The 23,631-nt window shown below is 43.0% G+C and overlaps 1 protein-coding gene and 1 pseudogene across 1 annotated transcript in view; one reads left to right on the top strand and one right to left on the bottom strand.

The window, feature by feature from the left end:
- The window catches only part of NIBAN1 (niban apoptosis regulator 1), a 149,372-nt gene that overhangs the window by 65,508 nt on the left and 60,233 nt on the right, over nucleotides 1-23,631 (bottom strand). The window contains exons 2-5 of the mRNA XM_032862640.1: nucleotides 21,496-21,626; nucleotides 18,584-18,715; nucleotides 13,735-13,849; nucleotides 7,691-7,858 (exon numbers count right to left, since the gene is read on the bottom strand). Coding sequence (XP_032718531.1) covers nucleotides 7,691-7,858; nucleotides 13,735-13,849; nucleotides 18,584-18,715; nucleotides 21,496-21,626 — 546 coding nt within the window. The remainder of the gene's footprint in view (nucleotides 1-7,690; nucleotides 7,859-13,734; nucleotides 13,850-18,583; nucleotides 18,716-21,495; nucleotides 21,627-23,631) is intronic.
- On the top strand, nucleotides 8,722-8,821 carry LOC116870902 (annotated as a pseudogene).

The following is a 23,631-nucleotide window of genomic DNA, read 5'->3' as shown; positions in this document are numbered from 1 at the left end:
TCATGTTTAGCAGGTGGGCAAAATGCCAAGCTAAATTCAAGATAGTAGAGCTTATCAAGAAACCAGACATAATCCAGGTCCCAGATGACCTTCAGTGAACAGCACTGAGTTTGCTTCACTTTGGGTCATGCCAATGTATCACAAAAGTAGTCTGATTTAATAGTACTGTGTTTTAAGTGACCAAGAGATGAGTCTTCTAAAAAGTAATGTTGACAGATGACAAATTACAAGGACTAGGTGTCAGGACAACTAGTCCTCTTTCACTGGCCAGCTACGACCTTGGGCACGTGAGTTACTATTTTGAGCCTTTATCAATAAATGAACCCTGAGAGGTTGGAATAGGTGACCACCAATAGTCCCTTCCAAAGTTAACTTTTTATGAACAGTAAGCAAAGATCAGAAAGGGGGAAGAGATAACTCCTTAAGAGAAAATGGCATATTCACAAACGGACAGAGAGAAATGTTTACAACTTGTAGAGCATTAACTGTGTGAGGCAAAGAGCACACACTAAAAATCAAGGAGAATGTAGTCTCCAAGCAGACAGAATTTTGTAAAGAATTTTGTTTGGGACAGTCCTATGAAAACTGGAAACCGGTATCTCGTGACTGATTAAACAAGAATTTAGCAAGCATTTTTCTTTGCGGTGCATGGAGGTTTTCGTGCATTGCAACAAAGGTACGTTGCAGAACGCCTTTTAGAAGTAAAAGCATGCCAAGAGATGTTTATACAAACTGTACTTTTATTTATGTATGTCTAGTGGAACATTCTTTTGTAATAAAGCATCCAAAAGAGCCCAAGCATAGTTAGAATTTTCTGACGCATAGACCAGTGTGTCTATAAATAGAAGCACATGCCACAAATTCCTAAGTCTGTGTCTCAGTTATAATAACATAAAACACATTGTATATTGCCAATTAAACTAGATTGATCATCACATCAGAACACTGAGTCCCTCAAGGCATGAACGTGTTTCACAGGTGATGATGGGCTGAGGCGATACGGCTCCAAGTAAAAGGTAGTGGAAACAGATCTGAGATCTACCGGTGAGCACCGGAGAGCATAACACATCACGTTCAAAGAAACACACCCCAAAAAAGCTTTGCTGTAGCTGCTTGAATCAGAAGATCCTTTTCTGTTTTAAAATTCAGTTTAATTTGGCAGCATTTACGGAACACCTAAAATGTGTAAGTGTCAAAACCAAATCTAATGAAGGCGTTTGATTTGACGTGGGATTTCTGGGAGAAGAGCTCAAAGCATGCAGCCCTGACAGCAGCCAATTCTAAAGTTTAATCACTGTGACAGCTTCACATTCAGCCTGACTCACTCCGTCATGGGCACCCTTGGATGCCATCATTGTCGTAAGTGACTGAGCAGCCCCGCTCGAAACGGAGGTCTGCAGAGCGCCTTGACATAATTTTGTTTTTCTCTCCAGCATCCTCTGGGCTCTCCTTTTATTTATTTATTTTTTAAAGATTTTATTTATTTATTTGACAGAGATCACAAGCAGGCAGAGAGGCAGGCAGAGAGAGGGGGGGAAGCAGGCTCCCCGCTGAGCAGAGAGCCTGTTGCGGGGCTCGATCCCAAGACCCTGGGACCATGACCTGAGCCGAAGGCAGAGGCTTTAACCCACTAAGCCACCCAGGCGCCCCTGGGCTCTCCTTTTATTCTGTCTTTTTGACCCAGGCGTCCTCATGCCTCCCAGATATTTTACTGTCCCCTCTTCCTAGTGTTCGTGATGATGGGGATACGGCATTTGCTCAGAGGCAGTCCTGGCTGTCCTTCAGGCTAGCACAGGACCGTCCAACACAACGTGCCCAGCACTCCACCACCGTGCATCCAGTGATGGCCGTCCTCTGGCATCTGACACTTTTGTTCCTCAAACCCTTCAGGCTCTGTATTGACAAATCTCCTCACTCATTCATGCCAGTGTGTTTATGAAGTAGGCCAGGCCACACTTAAACAATCATCATCTCTCAAACTGCACTTCCAATTCTGAAATCAGCTTTCCTTTAGCAGTAAGTTATGAATTCACGAAGGTCCCTAAGCCATTTTATGAAACACAAGATACTTGTCTGAGCACTACAGGGGGCCGCAAAGGGTGATGTACGATTTCCCTTGAGGGACTTGAAATAAAGGAAGAGAAATAGGACGGGTTAGACATGAAAATGAAGAATGTAAGGCAGACTGTGGAGAGTTTCCAATCAGCAGGACAGATAACAGGTGCTCGGGAAGTTAATCCTGGAGTCTTCTCGGCAGGGGTCAGACTGAAGCTGGTTCTTAAAGGAGCAAGAGAGAATTTGAGTAGGTGGAAGGGAGGACTGGGTATCGGAGATGTATGCTAGCCAAAGGGGTCCCCGTAACACTCCTATCCAAAGAAGGCAGGAGGTATAAGATAGCAAGATTGGGAGAAAGGAGGCTGGTGCTTGAGAACACAGCAAATCAGGCACAGCCAATCTCCTTGGAATGAGATGTTTCATCTTTGTGACAGCAGCGGTTGCCACTGAAGGATTTTAATAAAAAAATGCTTACGGATGATTTATCTGTTACATGCAGAAGGAGGTGGCAGTAATTGGAAGAAATAACATCAACTAAAAGCCTCTGGGAATGTTTTTTATACGAGTCCCGAAGCAGGTTGGTAACAGCGAACTTGAAATAAAATACAGAATGGACACTGGCAATTAAAGAGGTACCTGTACGAAAAGGGTGAGTCAGAAAGCCTAACAGTCACTGAATTTCACAAAGGTTTTATATTCCCGACGAGCATGTTGCCTGAAGGTTCAGTAGTAAAATCACAGATCTGTGTAGTGCATGAACAAGTCAGCACTTACCTAACATAAAAGCGCCAACCCGTTTTCCTTAAATGTTTGCAGGTTTTATATACAAACATCTTTAAGCTGCACCAACATACGTATTCCGTGCCTTTTCACACATGAGTGTATTTGTAACTACCGAAGGATGGAGGATAGAGAGATTTACAGAGCCTTTACCTGGCCCCAGGCCCTTGGACTATTGCTGGGAAGGGGGATCCATAGGAAAAAAGACAATTTGCCTTTGAGCGGCTTGCAAACGACAGCCTTCCTACACAGCTTAATGACGGCCTGCAGGCTGCTCACTTCCCCCTTGGGTCTCCCCTCCAGAGGGTCCTCCTGTCTCCAGCCCTGGCCACGCGTCTGTCTATGAGACTTCCTCCCCTGGATGTTCATGGACTTCTCCAACTCAACGTCTACGACACTGACCCCGTTGTCTTGGCACCTGCTCCTCAACACGCAAGGCTCCCAGCTCAGACAATGGCAACAGCCGGGAATCCTCCCGCTGCCTCACTCTCCACACTACCTAACTTCGAGTTCTGTTCATTCTACTTCCTGGATATCTCTTTTATCCAGCTACCTCTCACCATCTCCATTATCCACTCTCTGGTGCAGGCTCCCATCGCACGGTGCCTGCCACGGCTTCCCAAGTGGCCTCCTGACATCCCAGCATGTTACTCTCCCATCCCTGCCCACCCAGCAGCCAGTGTGACCTTTCTAAAACAAATACAGGACTGAGTCACTTATCTGCTTAAAACCTTTTAATAGTTTCCCGTGCTGTTAGAATAAAGTGCAAATCCCTTAATATCCATTGCAAAACCCTTTAGAGCCTGGATCCTGCCCATCTCTCCATCCCCACTTGGCTCCTCTCTCCTCTCCGAGCACCAGCCACACAAAATTCTTTCAGTTTCCCTAATGGTCCAAAGCTCTGACTCTCTTCCTGGCCCCCACATATCCTATTCTTCCTGCCAGAAACCCTTTCTCCCCATCCTGCAAATTCCTATGCCAAGGAACAATTACCCTGAGCTGAAAAGACAGACTCCTGTCAATAACGATCATTAGTCCCTGTTCCCTATGCAACTCTCTGTATTTGTTAAGAGTTTTAACTATCCTATCCCTGTAACTACAATGACCAGATTTTGCAAACTAAAATTCTAAAGAACAAGAATGAATTTTGGACAACAGGACTATCTTGAAATACCTTGGCATTATATAACTCCCATTTTAGAGCACTGGACATTTAGAACGCTGGCCTTCCCTCACTGGGGACAAGGGATGCTGTGTGATTCCAAAAGAACAGAGGACAGCAGTTGCTGCTGGCACATTCCGTGGAATGGGCTTGACAGTTAGTACAGTGTTTTGGAGTAAGATGTTCTGCTGAAGAATAATTGTGGAATTGTTTTATGCCTGCCCAAAGAAGAGGTGCCAAAAATAAAACAAAGCAACACAAACACACACCTTTATGGACCTTAGGAGTGTAAGTCAACTTTGAGGTGCCCAGAACCAGCTCCCTCTCTTGAAGAAAGAAGGAGCAGAGAGCCCTCTACTTGCCTTAACCTGCCCTAGGACACAGCCTTATAGTCCAAGACCAGAGTGCAATCCGGCCCTTTGTTGGGGTTAAAAAGGAAACACAGGCACCCGGTAAGGAGGAATAGAAGTGATTCTGGATTCAGAATGAATGGACCGGCCTACCTGGACCTGTACCAATTTGAACCCAGAAGTTCTGGGCAAGTGGGCTGGGTTATGGCGAGATTTGAGCACAAAGAGAGATCTCCTAGGAACCCCCAGTGACAGGCATCCTTGGTGGAACTTACCACAAAGGCAAGGAAATGATCTTCCCTCAAAGATTCCTTGGGGGCCCTCATGTTAAGTAAAATATGCCAGAGAAAGACAAATACCGTATGATCTCACTTACATTTGGAATCCGAAAAAAAAAAAAAAACAAAAAAAAAAAACCCAAAACCTAAAATCCTCCAAGTCATAGAAACAGGGATCGGATTGGTGGCTGCCAGAGGCAGGAGGTGGGGAGCGGGGATGTGGGGTGAAGGTGGTCAAAGGTATAAGCTTCCAGTCATAAAATAAATTCTGGGACGTCATGTACAACACGGTCACTACGGTTAACAATACTGTACTGCATATTTGCAAGTCACTAAGAGAATCAATCTTGAAGGTTCTCATCACGAGAAAAAAATACTGTAATTCTGCCAGGTGATGGATAGTGACTAAACTTATTGTGGTGACCATTGTATGCTATATATACATACATCAAATTAGCATGCGACACAGCTTTGACTGATACAATTACATCTCAGTAAACCTGAATAGACAAGAAGAGCCCCAAGGCCTGGTGAGCAGACACGATCCGCAGTGACCTGGCATTGGCTGCTGGAATATGCTGGTTCTCAGCAGACGTGTGATGTGGCTTGAGGGCCAGTTAATCTGCAAGGGTGGGCTGACCCTAATTTTACATCAGGTTCTAGACTCTTCTGGTAATTATGGAAAAAAATAATCATGGTTCGCTTATGGGTTTACTCAAGATCATACAATGAATACCAAGTAGAGGTAGAAACAACAGAAGTGAGTCAGTGACGACTAGGGGCTGGGGGAGGGGAATGGGGGGGTAGTGCATTGTGCAGTCAAAAACACAGAAAGAGGGGCACCTGGGTGGCTCAGTGGGTTAAAGTCTCTGCCTTTGGCTCAGGTCATGATCCCAGGGTCCTGGGATCGAGCCCTGCATCGAGCTCTCTGCTCAGCGGGGAGCCTACTTCCCTTCCTCTCTCTCTGCCTGCCTTTCTGCCTATTTGTGATCTCTGTCTGTCAAATAAATAAATAAAATATTTAAAACACACAAACACACACACACACACACACACTCAGAAAGACAGGTGGGAAGGGAAGGACCTAGGCAGTCAAGAACTGTTCCTTACAATGTTTTGATGGTCTCTGGCTCTGCCTAGAGCTACTGGAAGTTATGCCATATCCCATCAAGTGGGCATAAAGCCACGGTGAGGAAAAGTGGTTTCTGGACAGAGGAATGTGACGGAAAATGAAAGCAACATGACCAGACCTCATTATCTTGGTGCTTTTGATAACACTGGGGAGCGGAGTTAGATTTTGAATGGACTGAAATCTTCCATAAATGGAATCTGAATGCAGGCTACGTAACATCCAGAAATTCCTCAGGGAATTTCCTATTATGTACATGGAAGGAGGAATGAAGCAAGTCCCATCTGGCTAGGCAGAGAACATTCTTCGCTTAGGGAAACTTCATGGTTCTTGTGTTTAGTGCCAACAGCATGTTCATACTAGACCCAGGCCTTGCACACAGAGGTATAAGTGTATTGAAAAGTGAGCTAGACGGAACAGACAATACTGGGCAATTCTTTGTCTCTGGAACATCCAAACCAGAAGGCCAGATACTAATAAGGGTGTCATTTTTATAAAGTCTCTGACGAGTTAGGAGCCAATGTATGACCCACGTTACTCAGAGTTGCTACAGCAAAATAGAGTGACGGTATATTTTCCGATCTGCTTCCTATCAATACATAAGCTAAAATCAAGAACGGACCAACACACATCATTCACTGACTCCTGCTCTTTGGGACTGACAACCTTAGGGAAACCTCAGAACTTTAAAGATACAATGACATTAGCCTTATTGGGGGAAAAAAAAGGCACTGGTGGGGAAGGGGACTCACCTCACACGTCACCTGATCAAAGAGGTCTCCTCTGACAAATCTAAAGTACTGAACTCCATTCCTTTTTTTTTTTAGATTTTTATTTATTTATTTGACAGACAGAGATCACAAGTAGGCACAGAGAGAGGAAGGGAAGCAAGCTCCCTGCTGAGCAGAGAGCCTGATTCGGGGCTCGATCTCAGGACCCTGAGGTCATGACCTGAGCCGAAGGCAGAGGCTTTAACCCACTGGGCCACCTAGGTGCTCCTGAACTCCATTCTTCACCACATAGTCGCTTTGAGTTACCCCAAGACACATTACGTTTGAGAACTATCAAGTTATCTTGTATTGTCCCTCGTGCCTATTTGAATACAGACCCAGAGACAGGGATTTTGCCTGGTTCATTTCTCTGTTCCTAATACCCACCAAGGCTGGCACAGAGTAAGTCTTCAGTGATATCTAACGACTGCCTTTCCAGCTGCCAAAGAACAAAGAGCTTAATCATCTGTAACTGAAAACTTTGTGGATTCCAGAAAAACCGGCATTCCCAACAATGCATCAAAACATTCCATATTGCGATGAAAAGTCTTTTCCGTTATAGATGTGATGGTACTTATGTCCATACCTAGAGGCCAAGTGAAGCAACATCACTTCAGGTGTGGCCCGGGACCAGCTAGCTCTGCATCACTTGGGCAGCTTGCTAGAAAAGCAAAACCGGGGCTCCACCAGAAAGCCAGTGAATTACTCCCGAGGGGGAGCCCCCAAAAATCAGTGTTCAAGAAGTTTGCCCCGTGATTGCACGTACCATAAAGTTTTGCACAAGTTATTTAGAAATAAAGGTGAGGGGAAAAAAACAAGAAATGCCGTAAGGACTAAATTCTCCAGGGACAGCTGGCACATTCTTGTTGTCATTTCAGTAAGAAACGTGAAGAAAAAGGAAGAGGATGAATTATACTCAAAATTATATGCATGAGTGTGGCTCATGCGTGCCGTGGGGTAATGCCCCACATTCTGTTTCATGGAGGCTTCCCAGAGCTAACTAAGCAACCAGCACAGTGACCGTGCTCCCATGTACAGACTCCTGCTTCATGCGACTTCCCCTCCTTCCGGGGGGCATCACTCTCTAGGAACTGTCCTTGAGGTGAATGACCAGGCCCCCTGAGCCAAAGCAGCCCCATGGGGGATGCGAGGGCACCGTGTCCTACCGTGATTCAGATGTCTGATGCAGTCACTGAGGACAGCGCTGAACTTCTTCTGGTCCACAGCCTCATGGAAGCAGAAGTAGCCATGTCTGAGGAACGGCTGCCACAGGTACACCGGGAATTCCTTGGGCAAGACCACGAAGGGCTGGGCGTTGTCCTTCTCACTGGAGGCTAAGGCAATGTGGAAAACACAAAGACATTCTTTCTTAAATTTTATTTATTTATTTAACAGAGAGAGAGGAGAGTGCACACGTAGGTAGAGCTGCAGGCAGAAGCAGACACCTTGCTGAACAGGAAGACTGACGGGGGTTTGGATCCCAGGACCCTGGGATCATGACCTGAGCCAAAGGCAGAGGCTTTAACCCACTGAGCCACCCAGGCGCCCCAACACAAAGACAGTCTAAAACGTGTGTCTTTTATTTAAAATACTTATTTCGGGTCCTGAAGGAAGCTCTTTGGGGCAGGCCGTGGGACAGAAAGGTGAGAGGAGATGTCTTCCCAAGATGGCGGGAGATGGCCGTTCAGGTTCTTCTCACTCCCTCCACAGGTAACTGTCTCATTCCAGACAGTAGCCTCATCCCCTCCCTGACAGGGACAGCCAAGGCCACCAGACATCGTCTTTCTCAACTTCCTCATATCAAGGATCCGCAAACAGAGTCTGGGTGTCCCCGCTGGCCCTCTTCAGGCTCACCGGCCTGCATAGTGACTCACCCTCCAGTCCCCACAGGCTCCCCTTCCGCCAGCTGCCCTCTGCCCTGTGCTCCCTGGCTCCTCCCGCTCACTGCCAGCCCAACACTTGCTTCTTCCTGCCTCAGTCTGGTTCCTGCCCCACCAGTCCCAAAACCCCATGGCTGAGGTCACTGACGTTGTCCTAACTGTCAACCTGTGGCTTCTTCTTCCTTACCTAAGCCTTTTTATTTTTCCTCATGATCTAAGACTTTTAACCTGATCTGAAGTATCTGTTGCTGCTATCTGTCCCTTCTTTCGAAAACATTCTCTCCCCTTGACTCGCAGGAGCACCTCTCTCCCAGCACTTGCTTTGATAGCACATATACTAAAATCGGAACAATACAGAGAAGATTAGCACAGCCCCTGCGCAAGGGTCACCTCTCCCCTGATGTCCTTCGTGCTTTTTAAAAATTGTTTCAGGGGCGCCTGGGTGGCTCAGTGGTTAAGCCTCTGCCTTCAGCTCAGGTCATGATCCCAGGGTCCTGGGATCGAGCCCCGCATCGGGCTCTCTGCTCAGTGGGGAGCCTGCTTCCCCCTCTCTCTCTGCCTGCCTCTCTGCCTACTTGTGATCTCTCTCTCTCTCTGTCAAATAAATAAAATCTTAAAAAAAAAATTGTTTCAAACTGGTCTGCTCTATTGGCTCCCTCGGCCCCTTCTCTCCATCCCCCTGTGAAGTGTTGGTGTTCGCCCTGCTCTGTCCTGGTTTCACTCCATTTTGATTAGTCTCTGCTCTCCTTTGGCACGGTCCTCCACTCCATGATATGGAATGTTGTTTCTGCAGGTCCTACTTCCTTTCCCTCTACCCTTTTCACCATGCCTTCTCCTAGAAGATTCTCATTCATCCTTCAAAAGTCAGTTCAAAAATAAATTTTAAAAAACAATAATAATTAAAAAAAATTTTTTTTTTAAAGTCAGTTCAAAAAGCAGCTCCTCTGGATGCCTCTGTTGGCACCTCCCTGCACCCTAGAGACAGGGTTGAGTGGTCCCTACCTTTTTTTCCTAAATATTGTACAGATTTGTTTTCATGTCTGGCACTGACATGCAGGGTGGAGGGCCCAGAGTGACAGGAGCTCCCCCACTGGTTCTCACACAGTTACCCTCTCCGGGAAGCAGTACCAGTGCCCTGGAACTCCAAGAGGATGGAAATCACACCTTATGCACCTTTGGACGCTTAGCCCTTAGCAAAGCCGTGGAACCGAGGAGATATTCAACCACAGTTTGTTGATTAAACATTCTATGTTGTCCTAGAAAATCTTAGAAGCTTTAAATGATGGATTTTTACCACTTACTCAAAATCAATTCTAAGAAACTCATATTAAACCATGCTACTATTCCGATCCCTACCTAAATTTTATTCCCTTCCATGCATTCCGGTTATGTGATATTACTCTGGGTTAAACAACCCCCAGCTTATTAGCTCACGCTCTCTACCTACATAAAATGGGCACCAACCTCAGGGAAGGGAAGGACCAAAGGGCCCTCTGAGAGGCCACTGAAAGCACCAGGCATACCTAACAATGAATCAGAGCCACATGGGAGACCAGAACAGAGTCTTGCTCCTGGCAAATCAATAAATCAAGATTGGGTAAATAAAAAATAGATATCCTTGGGCATATATGGGGACTCTGGTTCAATGTCCTTAAATCTGAAGGGAACAAAGTAGAATTTGCTAGAACCACAAACTTGGGCGCACCAGTACCTCACAAACTACTTGGCACATAATATAAGAACGAATCACTGTGGGCGCCTGGGTGGCTCAGTGAGTTAAAGGCTCTGTCTTTGGCTCGGGTCATGATCCCAGGGTCCTGAGATCAAGCCCCACATCAGGCTCTCTGCTCAGCAGGGAGCCTGCTTCCTCCCCCCGCCCTCTCTCTCTGCCTGCCTCTCTGCCTACTCATGATCTCTGTCAAAAAAATAAATAAAATCTTAAAAAAAATAAAAAGAATCACTGTACGAACAAATGAACAAATGAATCAACAATTAAATTCAGTAGCACAAACCTGTAGTTGTAACACATTGCCTGATGAGGAAGCAGAAGGCAAGCTGAGGACCAAGCAAACTGCCCCCTCCCCACCACCCCCAATTCCCGGAAAGGGATGTGTGTGACATTCCTTGAGCAGTCCTGGCAAGGGAAGGGAAAAACAGAGGGTTAACTGACAGAGATCACAGTCCTGCAGGACATGGTCTCCATCAGTTACCAAGATCTTAGTGATTTACAAAGAAAAAGCATTCTGACCAATAGCAGAACTTCCAGAGACCCATAACTCACCCTAACATCACCCTCTCTTCCATGAGTGATGGGGGAAACTGAGGCAGAAGGGAAAGTGAACAAAATTAAATTTCTTTATGACCTGCAGCCCTACGACAAGGATCTGAGACAGGCAGCGCATAACATTCCTTCAGGAAGCTCCCAACTGTCTTAACGTTAATGCCTTACTACTAGAAGGAAAAACAAGCCTCCAATATCCTGCCATCTTCTTTAGCATATTAAAGTCCTTTCAGACACCATCCCTTGTCCTTAAGTCCCCCAACTCCCAAGTATATCATCAGCCATTCCTCAACACCCCAGTGCCGCAGCTCTTTCTGCCCACGGGCTTTCATAAAATCGCCTTGTTACACCAAAGATGTCTCGAGAATTCTTTCTTGGCCATTGGCTCCGGACTTCACCAACATTCCAAAACTATAGCATTATGTCTTTTTCCCTTCTTTCTTGGTTATAAAATCCCTAATTTTCTGTTGAGTAAGTAACCGTGTAAGATAAAGACTACATTTCCAAGGGTGCCTGGGTGGCTCAGTGGGTTGCAGCCTCTGCCTTCGGCTCCGGTCATGGTCCCCACATGGGGCTCTCTGCTCAGCAGGAAGCCTGCTTACCACCCCCACACCCCTACCCCTGCCTGCCTCTCTGCCTACTTGTGATCTCTCTCTCTCTCTCTGTGTCAAATAAATAAATAAAATCTTAAAAAAAAAAAAAAAAAAGATAAAGACTACATTTTCAGCTTCGATTGCAACTTGGTGGGTCCCAGCCACTAAGTTGAGTCAATGGGACAGAAACTGAAGTGGCCGTGAAACTACCTGGAAGGATCCTTAAAGAGAGGGAAGTCTCCACCTCCTTCTCTTTTCTCCTGCCTGCTTTCTGGAACGAGAAAACCATCCCTAACGCTCCAACAGCCCCCTTAGACTGTATCAGTAAGGGCCACAGCCTAGACATACAGAGAGACAAGGCAGAAAGAGTCCCTGACATTTACGGAACTGCCATACCAGCCCTGGACTTGTAATATCCAAAATATCTTTAGCAAGAAATAAAGCCTTACGTATTTGAGTCTTTGGTTGTTTGCAGCAAACTAAACTCTAACGAAATGTCACGTGAATCACTTCAGCAAAATATGAAGGCATTATTGCTACATCATCTTAGTAGAATACTGCGTAAAGAAGACATATTTATTCATAACCTCTAGTGCTTTTTCTCAAGTGAGGTTAATGCCTTCTATCTTTATTGTCTTTATGCTTTCCTGTTGAATTAGTATCACACAGCGAATCTTCCTGATCAACATGATTTTATGGTACAATTCCCCTCGCCCTTCCTAAGATGTCAGAGTTTTGTACAAACAACTCAAAAGCTGCACTGACCCTTTAAAAGCTTCACGCCCCATAAAATTCACTCTTCTTAGCCTCTAGTTATCTCTCATTTAACATTTTACAAAATTTTCCAGATGCCATCATTCTGCATTTTTTCTGAGTTGACTACCAAAGATACTACAAATGATCTACTGTAGAATATTCTATTTTTAAAATTCAGATGGCCACGCCATACAATTAAAAAAAAAAAAAAATCCTTGAAATACCCCAATCTGAAGCCTTGGGTCAAATGGCTTTAGTCACACAGGCTTTGTGTTTTTTATTCCTATTCATTCCTTCTGATATGATTTCACCAATAAATCAATAAATGTATTGTCCATTCTGATGGATTGCATTGAAAAGTTCTACTGGAGAAATTCCCAAGAGTCATCAAGTTGGCATTCCCATTTCTAGCAGCAGCTCCAGAGCCAAGATGACATACAAGTAGATGTTGAAAGAAAATATAATAAATGTATAGTGCACATAGAGTATTGTTTTAGCCTGAATTACTTAGTAATAGTTTGTTAATCTAGGTTTATGGCCCATGTACTAATCCTATAATAGTCCTATTAAAAACACTATGCTTAGCATTCTACACCAAAATAACAATTGATAGAATGATTATATTTTTCTCCATAAATTCTAATGATATGATTTTGCCCATTAATAAGAACCAGGGCGCTCTTCAAGAAACCAAGTAATTACCGTGTGGTATGATTTACACAAAGCCAGATGGAGTTATTATCCACAGTTCATGAACCTCTATGAAACGCGCTATTTGGTCTCTATATTATCCATCCCTTTCTCTACATGCAAAAAGTGGAATAAATGAGAATCTGAGAATGTTAGAGCTGGAAAGACCTTTCTACGTTTTTAAGTTCAAGGGCCTAGAATGGGAGAATCAGAAAGCAGAGAAGCTGGGCAACGGCTGGGGAAAAAAACACTGATAAGTGTTGCAGAACTAGATAAAAATCCAGCTTCTAAATTTATAGTTCAATACTCTTTCCATGACAGCAGTTATTACTTCCAGTTATTACGTCCAGATTAATGCAATGCTATTTTTATACAGGAGTTATGAGCGACTGTAATGCTTGTTTAAAGCATTTTGTCAGGTCAGGATAATTTATTGCATATCATCCTAAAATTATAAAAATAATATTCCCTGACAGGTCTGGACCTGCTTGCTTAAAGGTGGGATTGCGTACTTCACAGAAATAGGGCCCTACCTATTTGTTTCTGCTGCCCCGTGTGATGTGATTAAAGTCAGGATGCCTGACAACTGAATGGTACATTTTCCATGGGCTACAACCTGACTTGTACCTGACTTGTGTGTTACTGAATGTGATTTACAATAGCAGAAGTGGTAAAACGTTTACCCAAATTAGAGAACTTGCATCTCCCATTTGTCTACAAAGAACGAATGGCGAGCCCAGAGGTTCTCAACCTCAGCAACTATTCGACAGTGAACGTCTTCTGACAGATACTTCATTGTCAGGGACTGTCCTATGCAGGAGAGCCTGCTGCCCTCTACCCACTAAATGCTTATAGCACCAGCCTCCCAAGATGTAACGACCAAAACTGTCTCCAGACTCTGTCAAATATCCCCGCAGAGTGAAATCCCTTCCCCCACTGAGAACCACTCCTCCAGCGAGACAAAGCCAGTGTAGGAATTTTGCCTCGAGAAAGAATGCTCAGTGACTCACCAATAGGGTCGGGGAAGAACCGATCAGATAACAAATTATATTCATCTTCTGAGGTTAACACCTTGCCCCCAGCTGGAAGAATTCGGCTTTTAGGAGTCGCTCCTTTCTGATAGGCCTGGGGAGAAAAAGGCATAAATAGGTGATTTTTTTTTTCCCCATTTGGATTTTTGGAAAATACCAAGAATATTAGAAGGAGACACAGGCACACACACTCAGAGATAACAGTTCCTACACTATGTCTCTGAAGAAGAGCCACATATTTAAAAAATATGTTTTGTGTACCTGTGACTTGCAAAGTACTTTAGTGATGGTCCCAACATGGTAAATCAGAGTCCTTAATCTCAAGAAATTCACTCTAGGTATGTTTCTCTAGTGGGGAAAATATCATCTCAGGAACTTCCAGAAATCCTGCACCACACCTACCATTTCAGACGCTAGCACCTGAATCATTCGCATAACCACAAGGGTGATGACACACACAGACACTTACTGCACAAAAGGCTTGGGGACCGATGACGAATGACATGGGGGACATATAATTGCAATGATGGTTGCCATGGATTTTCACCCAAAACAGAAAAGTGTTGCCATGATAAGACATGACACCACGTGAGACTCTTCTGCAGTAAAATGATATGGGATGGAAAGGCAATATCATGACATTAGAACAAATTGGGAAATGTAGAAGAGGGGCAGAGAGGGATACCTTAGTCGCTTACCATCAATAAGATGGTGAGGAGTCCCAAACAAAACAAATTCTTCTCTTTTAAAAATTTTTTGTAAAGATCTTATATATTTATTTGAGAGAGAGTATGGAGGGGGGCAGAGCAGAGGGAAAGGGAGAAGCAGACTCCCCATGGAGCAGGGACCCTGGTGGGGGGACCCTGGGAACATGACCTGAGCCGAAGGCAGATGCTCAACCAACCAAGGTGCCCAGGTGCCCGGGTTATTTCCCATTTGTAAGAAGCACTACTCAACTGCGTAAGCACATCAGGGACCCAGGGCACAACCGAGAAGAATCTAAAGTTGTGACTTTGAGAATGCCTGGGAGCAGTTCAGCTCAGACTGACCTTAAGACTGAATTGCATTATTTGTTCTAACAGGCCCTAATCTGGACTTTTATAAATGTTATGTTATTTAATACTCAAAACAGCACTAAGAATTAATTTCTTCCAGCTTAGCAAACTCAACACCCAAAGAACAAATAATCCAATCAAGAAATGGGCAGAGGACATGAACAGACATTTCTGGAAAGAAGACATCCAGATGGCCAACAGACACATGAAAAAGTGCTCCACATCACTTGGCATCAGGGAAATACAAATCAAAACCACAATGAGACACCACCTCACACCAGTCAGAATGGCTAAAATTAACAAGTCAGGAAATGACAGATGCTGGCGAGGATGCGGAGAAAGGGGAACCCTCCTACACTGTTCGTGTGAATGCAAGCTGGTGCAACCACTCTGGAAATCAGCATGGAGGTTCCTCAAAAAGTTGAAAATAGAGCTACCCTCAGCAATTGCACTACTGGGTATTCACCCTAAAGATACAAAGGTAGTGATCCGAAGGGGCATGTGTACCCGAATGTTTATAGCAGCAATGTCCACAATAGCCAAAGTATGGAAAGAACCTAGATGTCCATCAAGAGATGAATGGATAAAGAAGTTGTATAAATATACAATGGAATACTATGCAGCCATCAAAAGAAATGAAATCCTGCCATTTGCGACTACGTGGATGGAACTAGAGGGTTAGCAAAATAAGTCAATCAGAGAAAGACAACTATCATATGATCTCCCTGATATGAGGAAGTGGAGATGCCACATGGGGGGTTTGGGGGGTAGGAAAAGAATAAATGAAACAAGATGGGATCGGGATGGAGACAAACCATAAGAGACTCTTAATGTCACAAAACAAACTGAGGGTGGCTGGGGGGAGGGTGGCAGGGAGAGGGTGGTGGGGTTATGGACATTGGGGAGGGTATGTGTTATGGTGAGTGCTGTGAAGTGTGTAAACCTGGCGATTCACAGACCTGTACCCCTGGGGCTGATAATACATTATATGTTTATAAAAAAATAAAAAATTAAAAGAATTAGTTTCTTCCTCCATTTTATAAATGAGACAATTCAAGCTCAAAGAACATGTCAATGGCCCGGCAGTGAGCTGATGAAAATCTTGGGTTCACATCCGGGTCTGTCCATAAAGTGTTCAGGAATTAGGGCATGAATCCTGAATGAGAACATTTCATTTTTTTTCCTGCTTAATTACCTGCCAAAACTGGATTCTCAATGAAATAATAGGCAATTTATGGGTACTTAATATGTAACTCTTCGGTATAATAAAAAAAATGCCTTTCTATAAATTAAAAAAAACAGGATATTATTAAAACTGCGGGGAATTATGGCAAACTGCATGAGCATTTTTTTAAATTTCCAAGTTTTGGGGACACCTGGGTGGCTCAGTGGGTTAAAGCCTCTGCCTTCAGCTCAGGTCGTGATCCCAGAGTCCTGGGATCAAGCCCCGTATTGGGCTCTCTGCTCAGCAGGGAGCCTGTTTCCCTTCCTCTCCCTCTACCTGTCTCTCTGCCTACCTGTGATCTCTGTCTGTCAAATAAGTAAATAAAATCTTTAAAAAATAAATAAATAAAATAAAATAAAATTTCCAAGTTTTTAACAGACCGAAGTGCCCCTGAGTTGCCCTACCAGAGGCTCCTGTAAAATTTCCAAGTTTTTTAAAAAAATATATAGCTTTTACCAAATTCAGTGACTATATCTTAACAACCTGAACAAGTTTATTTAAAGGTTTTTGTTTTATTTTGTTTTGGACAGAGGGAGACACAGCAAGAGAGGGAACACAAGCAGAGGAAATGGGAGACGGAGAAGCAGGCTCCTCGCTGAGTAGGGAGACCAATGTGGGGCTCGATCCCAGGACACTGGGATCACAAACCTAGCCGAAGGCAGATGCTTAACGACTGAGCCATCCAGGTGCCCCTGAACACATTTACTTAAAAATGATGAGCAAGCAAAGAAAGCAAGAGGGTCCATAAATTGCAAGTTGAAGGAGAAAGCTAGAAAAAAATGAAGAAGGAAAAAGTCCCAAAACCTGATTCAAAATTAAAAGTTCAGGTAGCCCCAAATGTGCTAAAAACCTTAAGTCCAAGAGAAAGCTCCATGAGTGTTTCCTCTCAATTAGTTAGTAGCAATCATACCGTAACGGCCCCACACTTGGCTCCGCCAGTGGTTGACCATACGCTAAGTGCTTCAATATGTACATTTATTTAATCCTTACAACAACATGGTCACCATTTTACAGATGAGAAAACGGAGGCTCAGGGAGATTTATAACTTAAGCAAGGACACCTATCCAGTAACTGGCAAAGGTGTGATTCAAAGCACATTATATTAACCATTTTGCTCTACTGCCTCTTCTCAAGCTTCCCGGAAAGAACACTGTAATGTGCCACATAAAATATGAGGTGATTTCTTTTATTTTTTTAAGATTTTATTTATTCATTTGAGAGAGAGAGGGAGCACACGTGGGAAAAGGAGCCCGGGATCGTGATCTGAGCAGAAGTCATACACTTAACTGATTGAGCCACCCGAGCACCCCTGAGGTGATTTATTATTATCATTATTATATGTAGTGCATTGATCATTTGCTTCTGAGAGCAAATCAGGTGCTGAATAAAGTCCTAATATAGAGAAGCAGAGAAGATATTCGCTTAATGAATGTTGAAAAGAGTAAGACTATCCAGGAGAGCACTTGAACATTGCCTAGTAGCCTGTGGAATAAGTTCAAACTGTATTTTGCTTCTATTTCCCATCAGAAATGGAAAGGAAACACACTGACTTGCCAATCTTAAGTTTCTTCCTGAGGCTTTAGCATCTGAGGTATTATTGAAAGTATCCATGGAGGTCACCCTGACTTCTCTCAAACTTGGAGTCAAGAAAGCAGAGTTTTAAACCTGGTACCACCTTTAACTGATAAAGAGTAACTATTCACTCCAAAGGGAGCTTGAGTATCTATGTAGACCAAAAATGGGCACAGCGCAAGATCTGGAAGGAACCAGTGGGATCATTCTGCCTGACTCTCTGACATTAACTGAGGCCCAACCTAAACTTTCATTTTCCCAATTCACCGCCCAGTGTTCTCTCCTCTAGAACCAAATGACCTCCCCACGTGGGGAGAGAAATGGGAACCAACAAAAACAGAAGTCCTCCCAGGCGCTAGGCACGTTATACATTACCTCATTTTCTCCATAGCTTGCAGACATCTTACATTAGATAGTCATCTAATGATTTTACAGAAAAATCATATGATAACCAGGAAAAAGTTAAATGAAAAAAAAAATCCGTTAAGTATAAGTGGAATAAAGTCTTAAAATGCCCGACTTTCTGGTAACCCATGCAAATGCAGTCATAGTCTTATTAACTCCTCAGCTGCTTGTCACATAGGAGGCTTACCAGTAGGAAGACATGGAGACACTGAGCAGAGAGGGAGACATATCAGAGCAGTGACAAAAGACCTTGAAGCTGAATGATCCTAGGAAAGACTCCTGCACTGGTCACTTAGTGTAACCTATTTTCACACTTACTTGCAATTACTCGTTCCAAGTCTGCCTTGCCCATTGGACTACAAGCATCTGTTTCACCTGCTTTTAGAGGCTCAGAACCTTCTCGAACACTTGGCATATAATAGGCATTCAGTAAACATGTTAACGAACGTAAGTAGCTGCATGAGTGAGTGCTTATTGAAGGAATCAGTCTCGAAGGAGAAGGCATGTCCATCAACCCAGCCAATGTTGATGAATGTTGTAAGGACCAGCGCAAACAAGGAAACATCTTACCTCTTTGTTCTCATAGCTCTCCACAGCAAAATCATTTTTAACCACAATGTACCGCTCCTTCCATTTCTTTATGTCTTCAGCAAACTGGGATAGCTCTGCTTCATATAGAACAGTTCCAGGCTCCAATGGCGGCTTTAAAGAAGGTAAATACCATTAATCGTAACAACAAAAGATAACAGCATGCTGTCACCAACTCTATCCACCGGAGTTCAAGGAATGTTTTAGGAAACTATCTTGTCCTGAGATCCTGGGGACATGGTTGCTTCCCCCACCTCCCTCCCTACTTCTGCTCCCTGCTCCCTCTGACCAAATGCAAATATTTGTCTTATTGATATGTTTGTGATTTCCATTTCCCTCCATTGTGCTGCAAGAAGAGAAGCAGAGGGTAGAAGGGATTGTAGTAATAAGGTTGTGCCCTTGTATACTTGTCACTTAATGATAAACTGTGGAAGAGGTAGTTAAGTGTCAGTTGAATATACCTGAAATACCTTGAATATGCCTGAAAACAGGAGAATTAATAGGCTGCTCCCTTATCGGCCATACCTTCAGGTATAGCCTTGAGGGTCGGTGGTCTTTTTAGATCCAAAAGCCCTGGGGACACAGTCTGTAAACACTTGCCCCATCTACGTGCTCTTCAAGGCAGACCAAGTTTGCCCTACGTGCTCTTCAAGGAGACCAAGTTTGCCCTCTGGTTGAAGAACGAGCAGGCTAGCCAGCAAACTCCAGTTCTACCTTTCTCCTTAAGTAAAACTTTAATGATTCCTTGTTAACCCTGGTGACATATGTGCTATAGGGAAGTCTCTGCCAGTTTCTTAGTTAGGCCTCCCTTTGGGCTAACTGTGTGAGGGATAACTCCCATCCTTTCTCATAGTAAAATCCCTGTATTATCTCAAAATACAGGAATGGGCTTCCTGTCTTTCACTTGTCACTGAATTTACATCTCTTTTCCCTTTATTTAAAAATCAAAGGGCTTTTAGAAACCTATCTCTCCACCTTCAAGTAAAATTTGCATAAACCATTTGGAGAAGACAGATATGCTAATCTTTTTAAGAATTGGCTAAGGGATGAACTAGACTGCCTTCTGAATTTATTCTGTCCTGAGAGATAAAGAGGCAGTTTTCCTATCTGGACTCATTAACAGGTAAGAGAGGATCTCAATCTTCCCTTTAACTGAGACTGAACCCATATATAGGTTGATTTTATAGTTTTATGTGCAGCATTTTTTTTTTCACCTGGGCCACTCAAATCAACCGATAGGCTTGTTAAAAATGTGGCCTTACCCTAAATTTACTATATCAGAATCTCTGGGGTATAGGCCAAACTTTGCATTTTTAACAAGCTCCCTACGCTGTGAGACTCACTGTTTTTTGGGAATGACACAGTTATCCCTACACATCCATGCTGCTAAACCTATTGGTCACCTTAACATCTGAGCAGTGTCTGACCCATTTATATCTCCCTCCTTCTTGGAAGCCCTTCTTTCCTCTTCCTGATTTTTCTCCTCTTGCAAGGCTATTTCCTACCAATCCATCTTGCTGCATCCTTCTCCTCTTCTTGGTCTCCAAGTGTCGGCTAATTATCTATTCAATATTTCCACAGGTGTATGTCAAATATGCATCTCAAACTTACGTGGCCAAAAGGGAACTCATGATTCCCACCCAATTCTGACTCTTCCTTCGAGTAGAAGGCAACTCCTTGAACTTATTTGCTCAGGTTAAAAACCAAGTCGTCATCCCTGATTTTCTCTCTCCTTCTGTAATGTCCTGTCCAATCCATCGGCAAGTTCCATCAACTCTAGCTCAAGTCCATCTTGACTTGGGTTTTTCCTCACAACTGCTACCATCACCACCCAAATCCAACTTGCCTTCACCAGTCTTTTCTTGCATTGCTACAGTGTCCTCCTCACCAGTCTACAGCTCCCCTCTTATCCCTCATCATGGTCTATTCACTATAGAGAGCCCAGAGAGATCACTGAAAATTGTAAGTATTTGCAATTTTCTGTATTTGATATCCTCCAATAACTTCTCTTCACATTTACAAATAAAGACCCTTATCATGATCTACCACTCCTCCATGGTCTGGTCCCTTCCTTTCACTCCATAATGATTTACCACCTTTCTCCCTTGCTCATGCTATTCACAGGACATAGTCTTCTTGATGTGCTTATGACTGCTACAGGGCCTTTGCACTTACTGTTCCATATCCTGCAGATACTCTCACAGCCTACTCTTATTTCACTCCAGTTCCTGCTCAAATTTCATCTTCATAGAGGCCTTCTCTGATCATTTTTTCTAAAATAAGACTCCTGCTTCATTTTTCTATGAGCATTTATTATGACCTGATACCACCTGGTATGTTTCTTTGTTTACTGTCTGTCCCCTATTTTTTAATATATACAGGAAAGCAGAGAATTTATCTTGATCCCCAATTCTTGGAATAGGGCCTGACACATAGTAGGTATCAATGAATACGTGTTGAGGTTGTGGGTAATTATTATCATGGAGCAAAAGAGAAAGAATAAATCAGGAGATTTGAAAAAAAATCATATTTGATCAATGACCAAAACAAAAATGCCCATAATATAAGGCACTAAAATTATGACTTTTTTTTAAACTGAACTTCACTACAGCAAGTCAGATTTCCTGATATTAAAATATCAGTGTGGGAAAAACAATAAAATTGGATCACACTAATTTTCTAATATGGATTACACCATCAACAAGAAACCATACGCTCTAACTTCTAGGCAGACAGAGTTGTTTGGTTTTTTTCAGAGTTTTTTGACCATGAAATGATTTGAGAAGAGATTTTTTTTTTTAACTGCCATTTAAATTACTGTTTATTTCAGAAACGTTATGAGTTATAAAGCATTGTTCAGTGGGAGACATTGTCAACCAACGTCCATGGATTACCTTGGTCTTCAAAAACTGTGAGGTTAAATCTCTTTGCTGTTCTACTTCACTGCGTACATGATTGCAGAAAGCCACAGAGTACTGGCGACTATAGTAGGGACTGAAGTTTTTGATAGTAGCCTCAGTTTTCCCTAGAAAAATATGAAAATGAGAAATTAGAAATACAGCCTCTCTTACAGAATAGGCACATATCTGACCCTCTAAGACACTGTTTCCCAGGGATTTGTTATGAGTTCACATTCCCTAAGAACTTTGTAACATGCCATACGTGCCTTTCTCTCTCCCTCTCCCTGACGTCATCCTGAGAGATTCTGCTTTCCCTAAGGACCATCCATCCAGCAACCGATAGAAACTGTCTCCATCTTACATCAACAATGCATTGCCAAGGCCATAAATTTAGCCATCCTTCTACATCTTTCTACAGCTACCATTCTACCTCACCCGGTTCTCCACCTCAACTTGTTCTTCATCCCCCCCTACCTCCAGTCATCCAACTCCTACACAGTCATCCCAGGGTCCACCATTCCAACTCCACACACACATCATTCTGTTTTTCTTCAGGTCCCTGAAGGTTTAATTCATCTTGCTGATCCACAGCCCTGGATAAAATCAACAAACTCTTTCTTCTAGTTCTGCCCCTATGTTTCTGGGTAAATTTTTTGTGTGACTCAAAGCCTTATATAATTGCTATGAAGTAGAGGGAAAAAGCTTTGGTTTAACAGCGTAGAGACCTGAGCTGTGGTCCCAGTTCCAGGGAGACAGAAACCAGCTGGATGACCTCAGTCGAGTCCCTCGTTCTCTCTGGGCTCCAGTGTCCCTAACTATAAAGGCAGGTGCCCACTATTCTATACTTTACTTGGAAACTCTGTAACATTGAAGTATAACCATGAGTAGAGCTGCCTTACAATAGTTTATTTCAGCAATTGCAGCATGATCTCTCCACACCAGAAGAAAATAAAGATTAGGGTCAATCACAGAGGGAAAAGGGGTTGTTGGAAGACTCGAGACAGAAGAAGAGGGAGAGTCAGGCACTAGGAATATTCTTGAGCTTTCCCAACCTGGGCTTAGCTGTAGAGAGTAGGGAAATTGCAAAAGAGGGAAAGGGGAAAAAGAAATTAGGGAGGAAGGGCAAAGGAATATGTGAGACAGATTAGAAATCCTCACAACCTCTGAAGGACTTGCTACAAGGTCTAGAAATAAGCACAGGTCCCACTGACGGTGCTTACAAGCTGTTAGTCCTTGGAATACGATATTATCTTGAGAAAAAAATAAACCTGATAGGACATTCCAAAATATTTTTAAATACTTTCATGTGTGGCATAATTTTTATTTTCAGATTTGATATAGTCACAGAGAAATATTAAAATAGACCATACCAGGAAGATTTGTTTAGAGCTATTACGCACGTAGAATTTCAAAAATAAGTGAAGAGTTCTGACTCCATAGATTGAGATATTCGGTATGAGAACCTTGAATTCATGGCTGCCAATTTCTATATCTATGGAATCATAGATCCAAACACCCATAGTATATGAGTAATCTTTTCATATGGAGAATCCTACTTTAGCTCAGGCATTCAGATCTCATACTATGTATGAAGTAAAGGGGAATTCTTGCTTCTTTCCTCCATAAAATGACATTTTTGGGTTATATTTATGGGCTTTAATAACTATGACTTAAAAGGTGCTTTGAGACCCATTAATAATAGGTTCTGTAGAAATGCAAATAAAAGCTCCTATAATTTGAATCAGGCATGCTTTTGCTTGCTCTGTGAGTCCATGGTATGACTATCAATCAGTATTTGCATAACACTTTAATATACTCAGGCTTTATAATTATCTAATTGGTTAATATTTTATTAGCTTTTATATAGTGCATAAGAAATAAAATTCTCTTTCCTTGTCTATAATTTTCTTACATAGGAGTAGGATATCTTTAAGAATTCCCACAATAAGAATGAGTCTCGCCTCAATGAAACACATAAACAATTAACAAAATTTGCCCTTTGGAACCAAGTGACCACTATTTTGTCTAACAGAAGAGCAGCCTGCTAATTTATGATACCAATTTTTGCATTCTTGCAAGCAGTTGGATTTAAATGAAAGAATGTGGATGCCATTTTATTATAAGCTCTAC

This window comes from Lontra canadensis, unplaced genomic scaffold, assembly GCF_010015895.1.
Source record: "Lontra canadensis isolate GAN:19392208 unplaced genomic scaffold, GSC_riverotter_1.0 scaffold24, whole genome shotgun sequence".
In the NCBI taxonomy this organism is placed as follows: domain Eukaryota; kingdom Metazoa; phylum Chordata; class Mammalia; order Carnivora; family Mustelidae; genus Lontra; species Lontra canadensis.
This window is presented reverse-complemented; position numbering and strand designations above follow the sequence as displayed.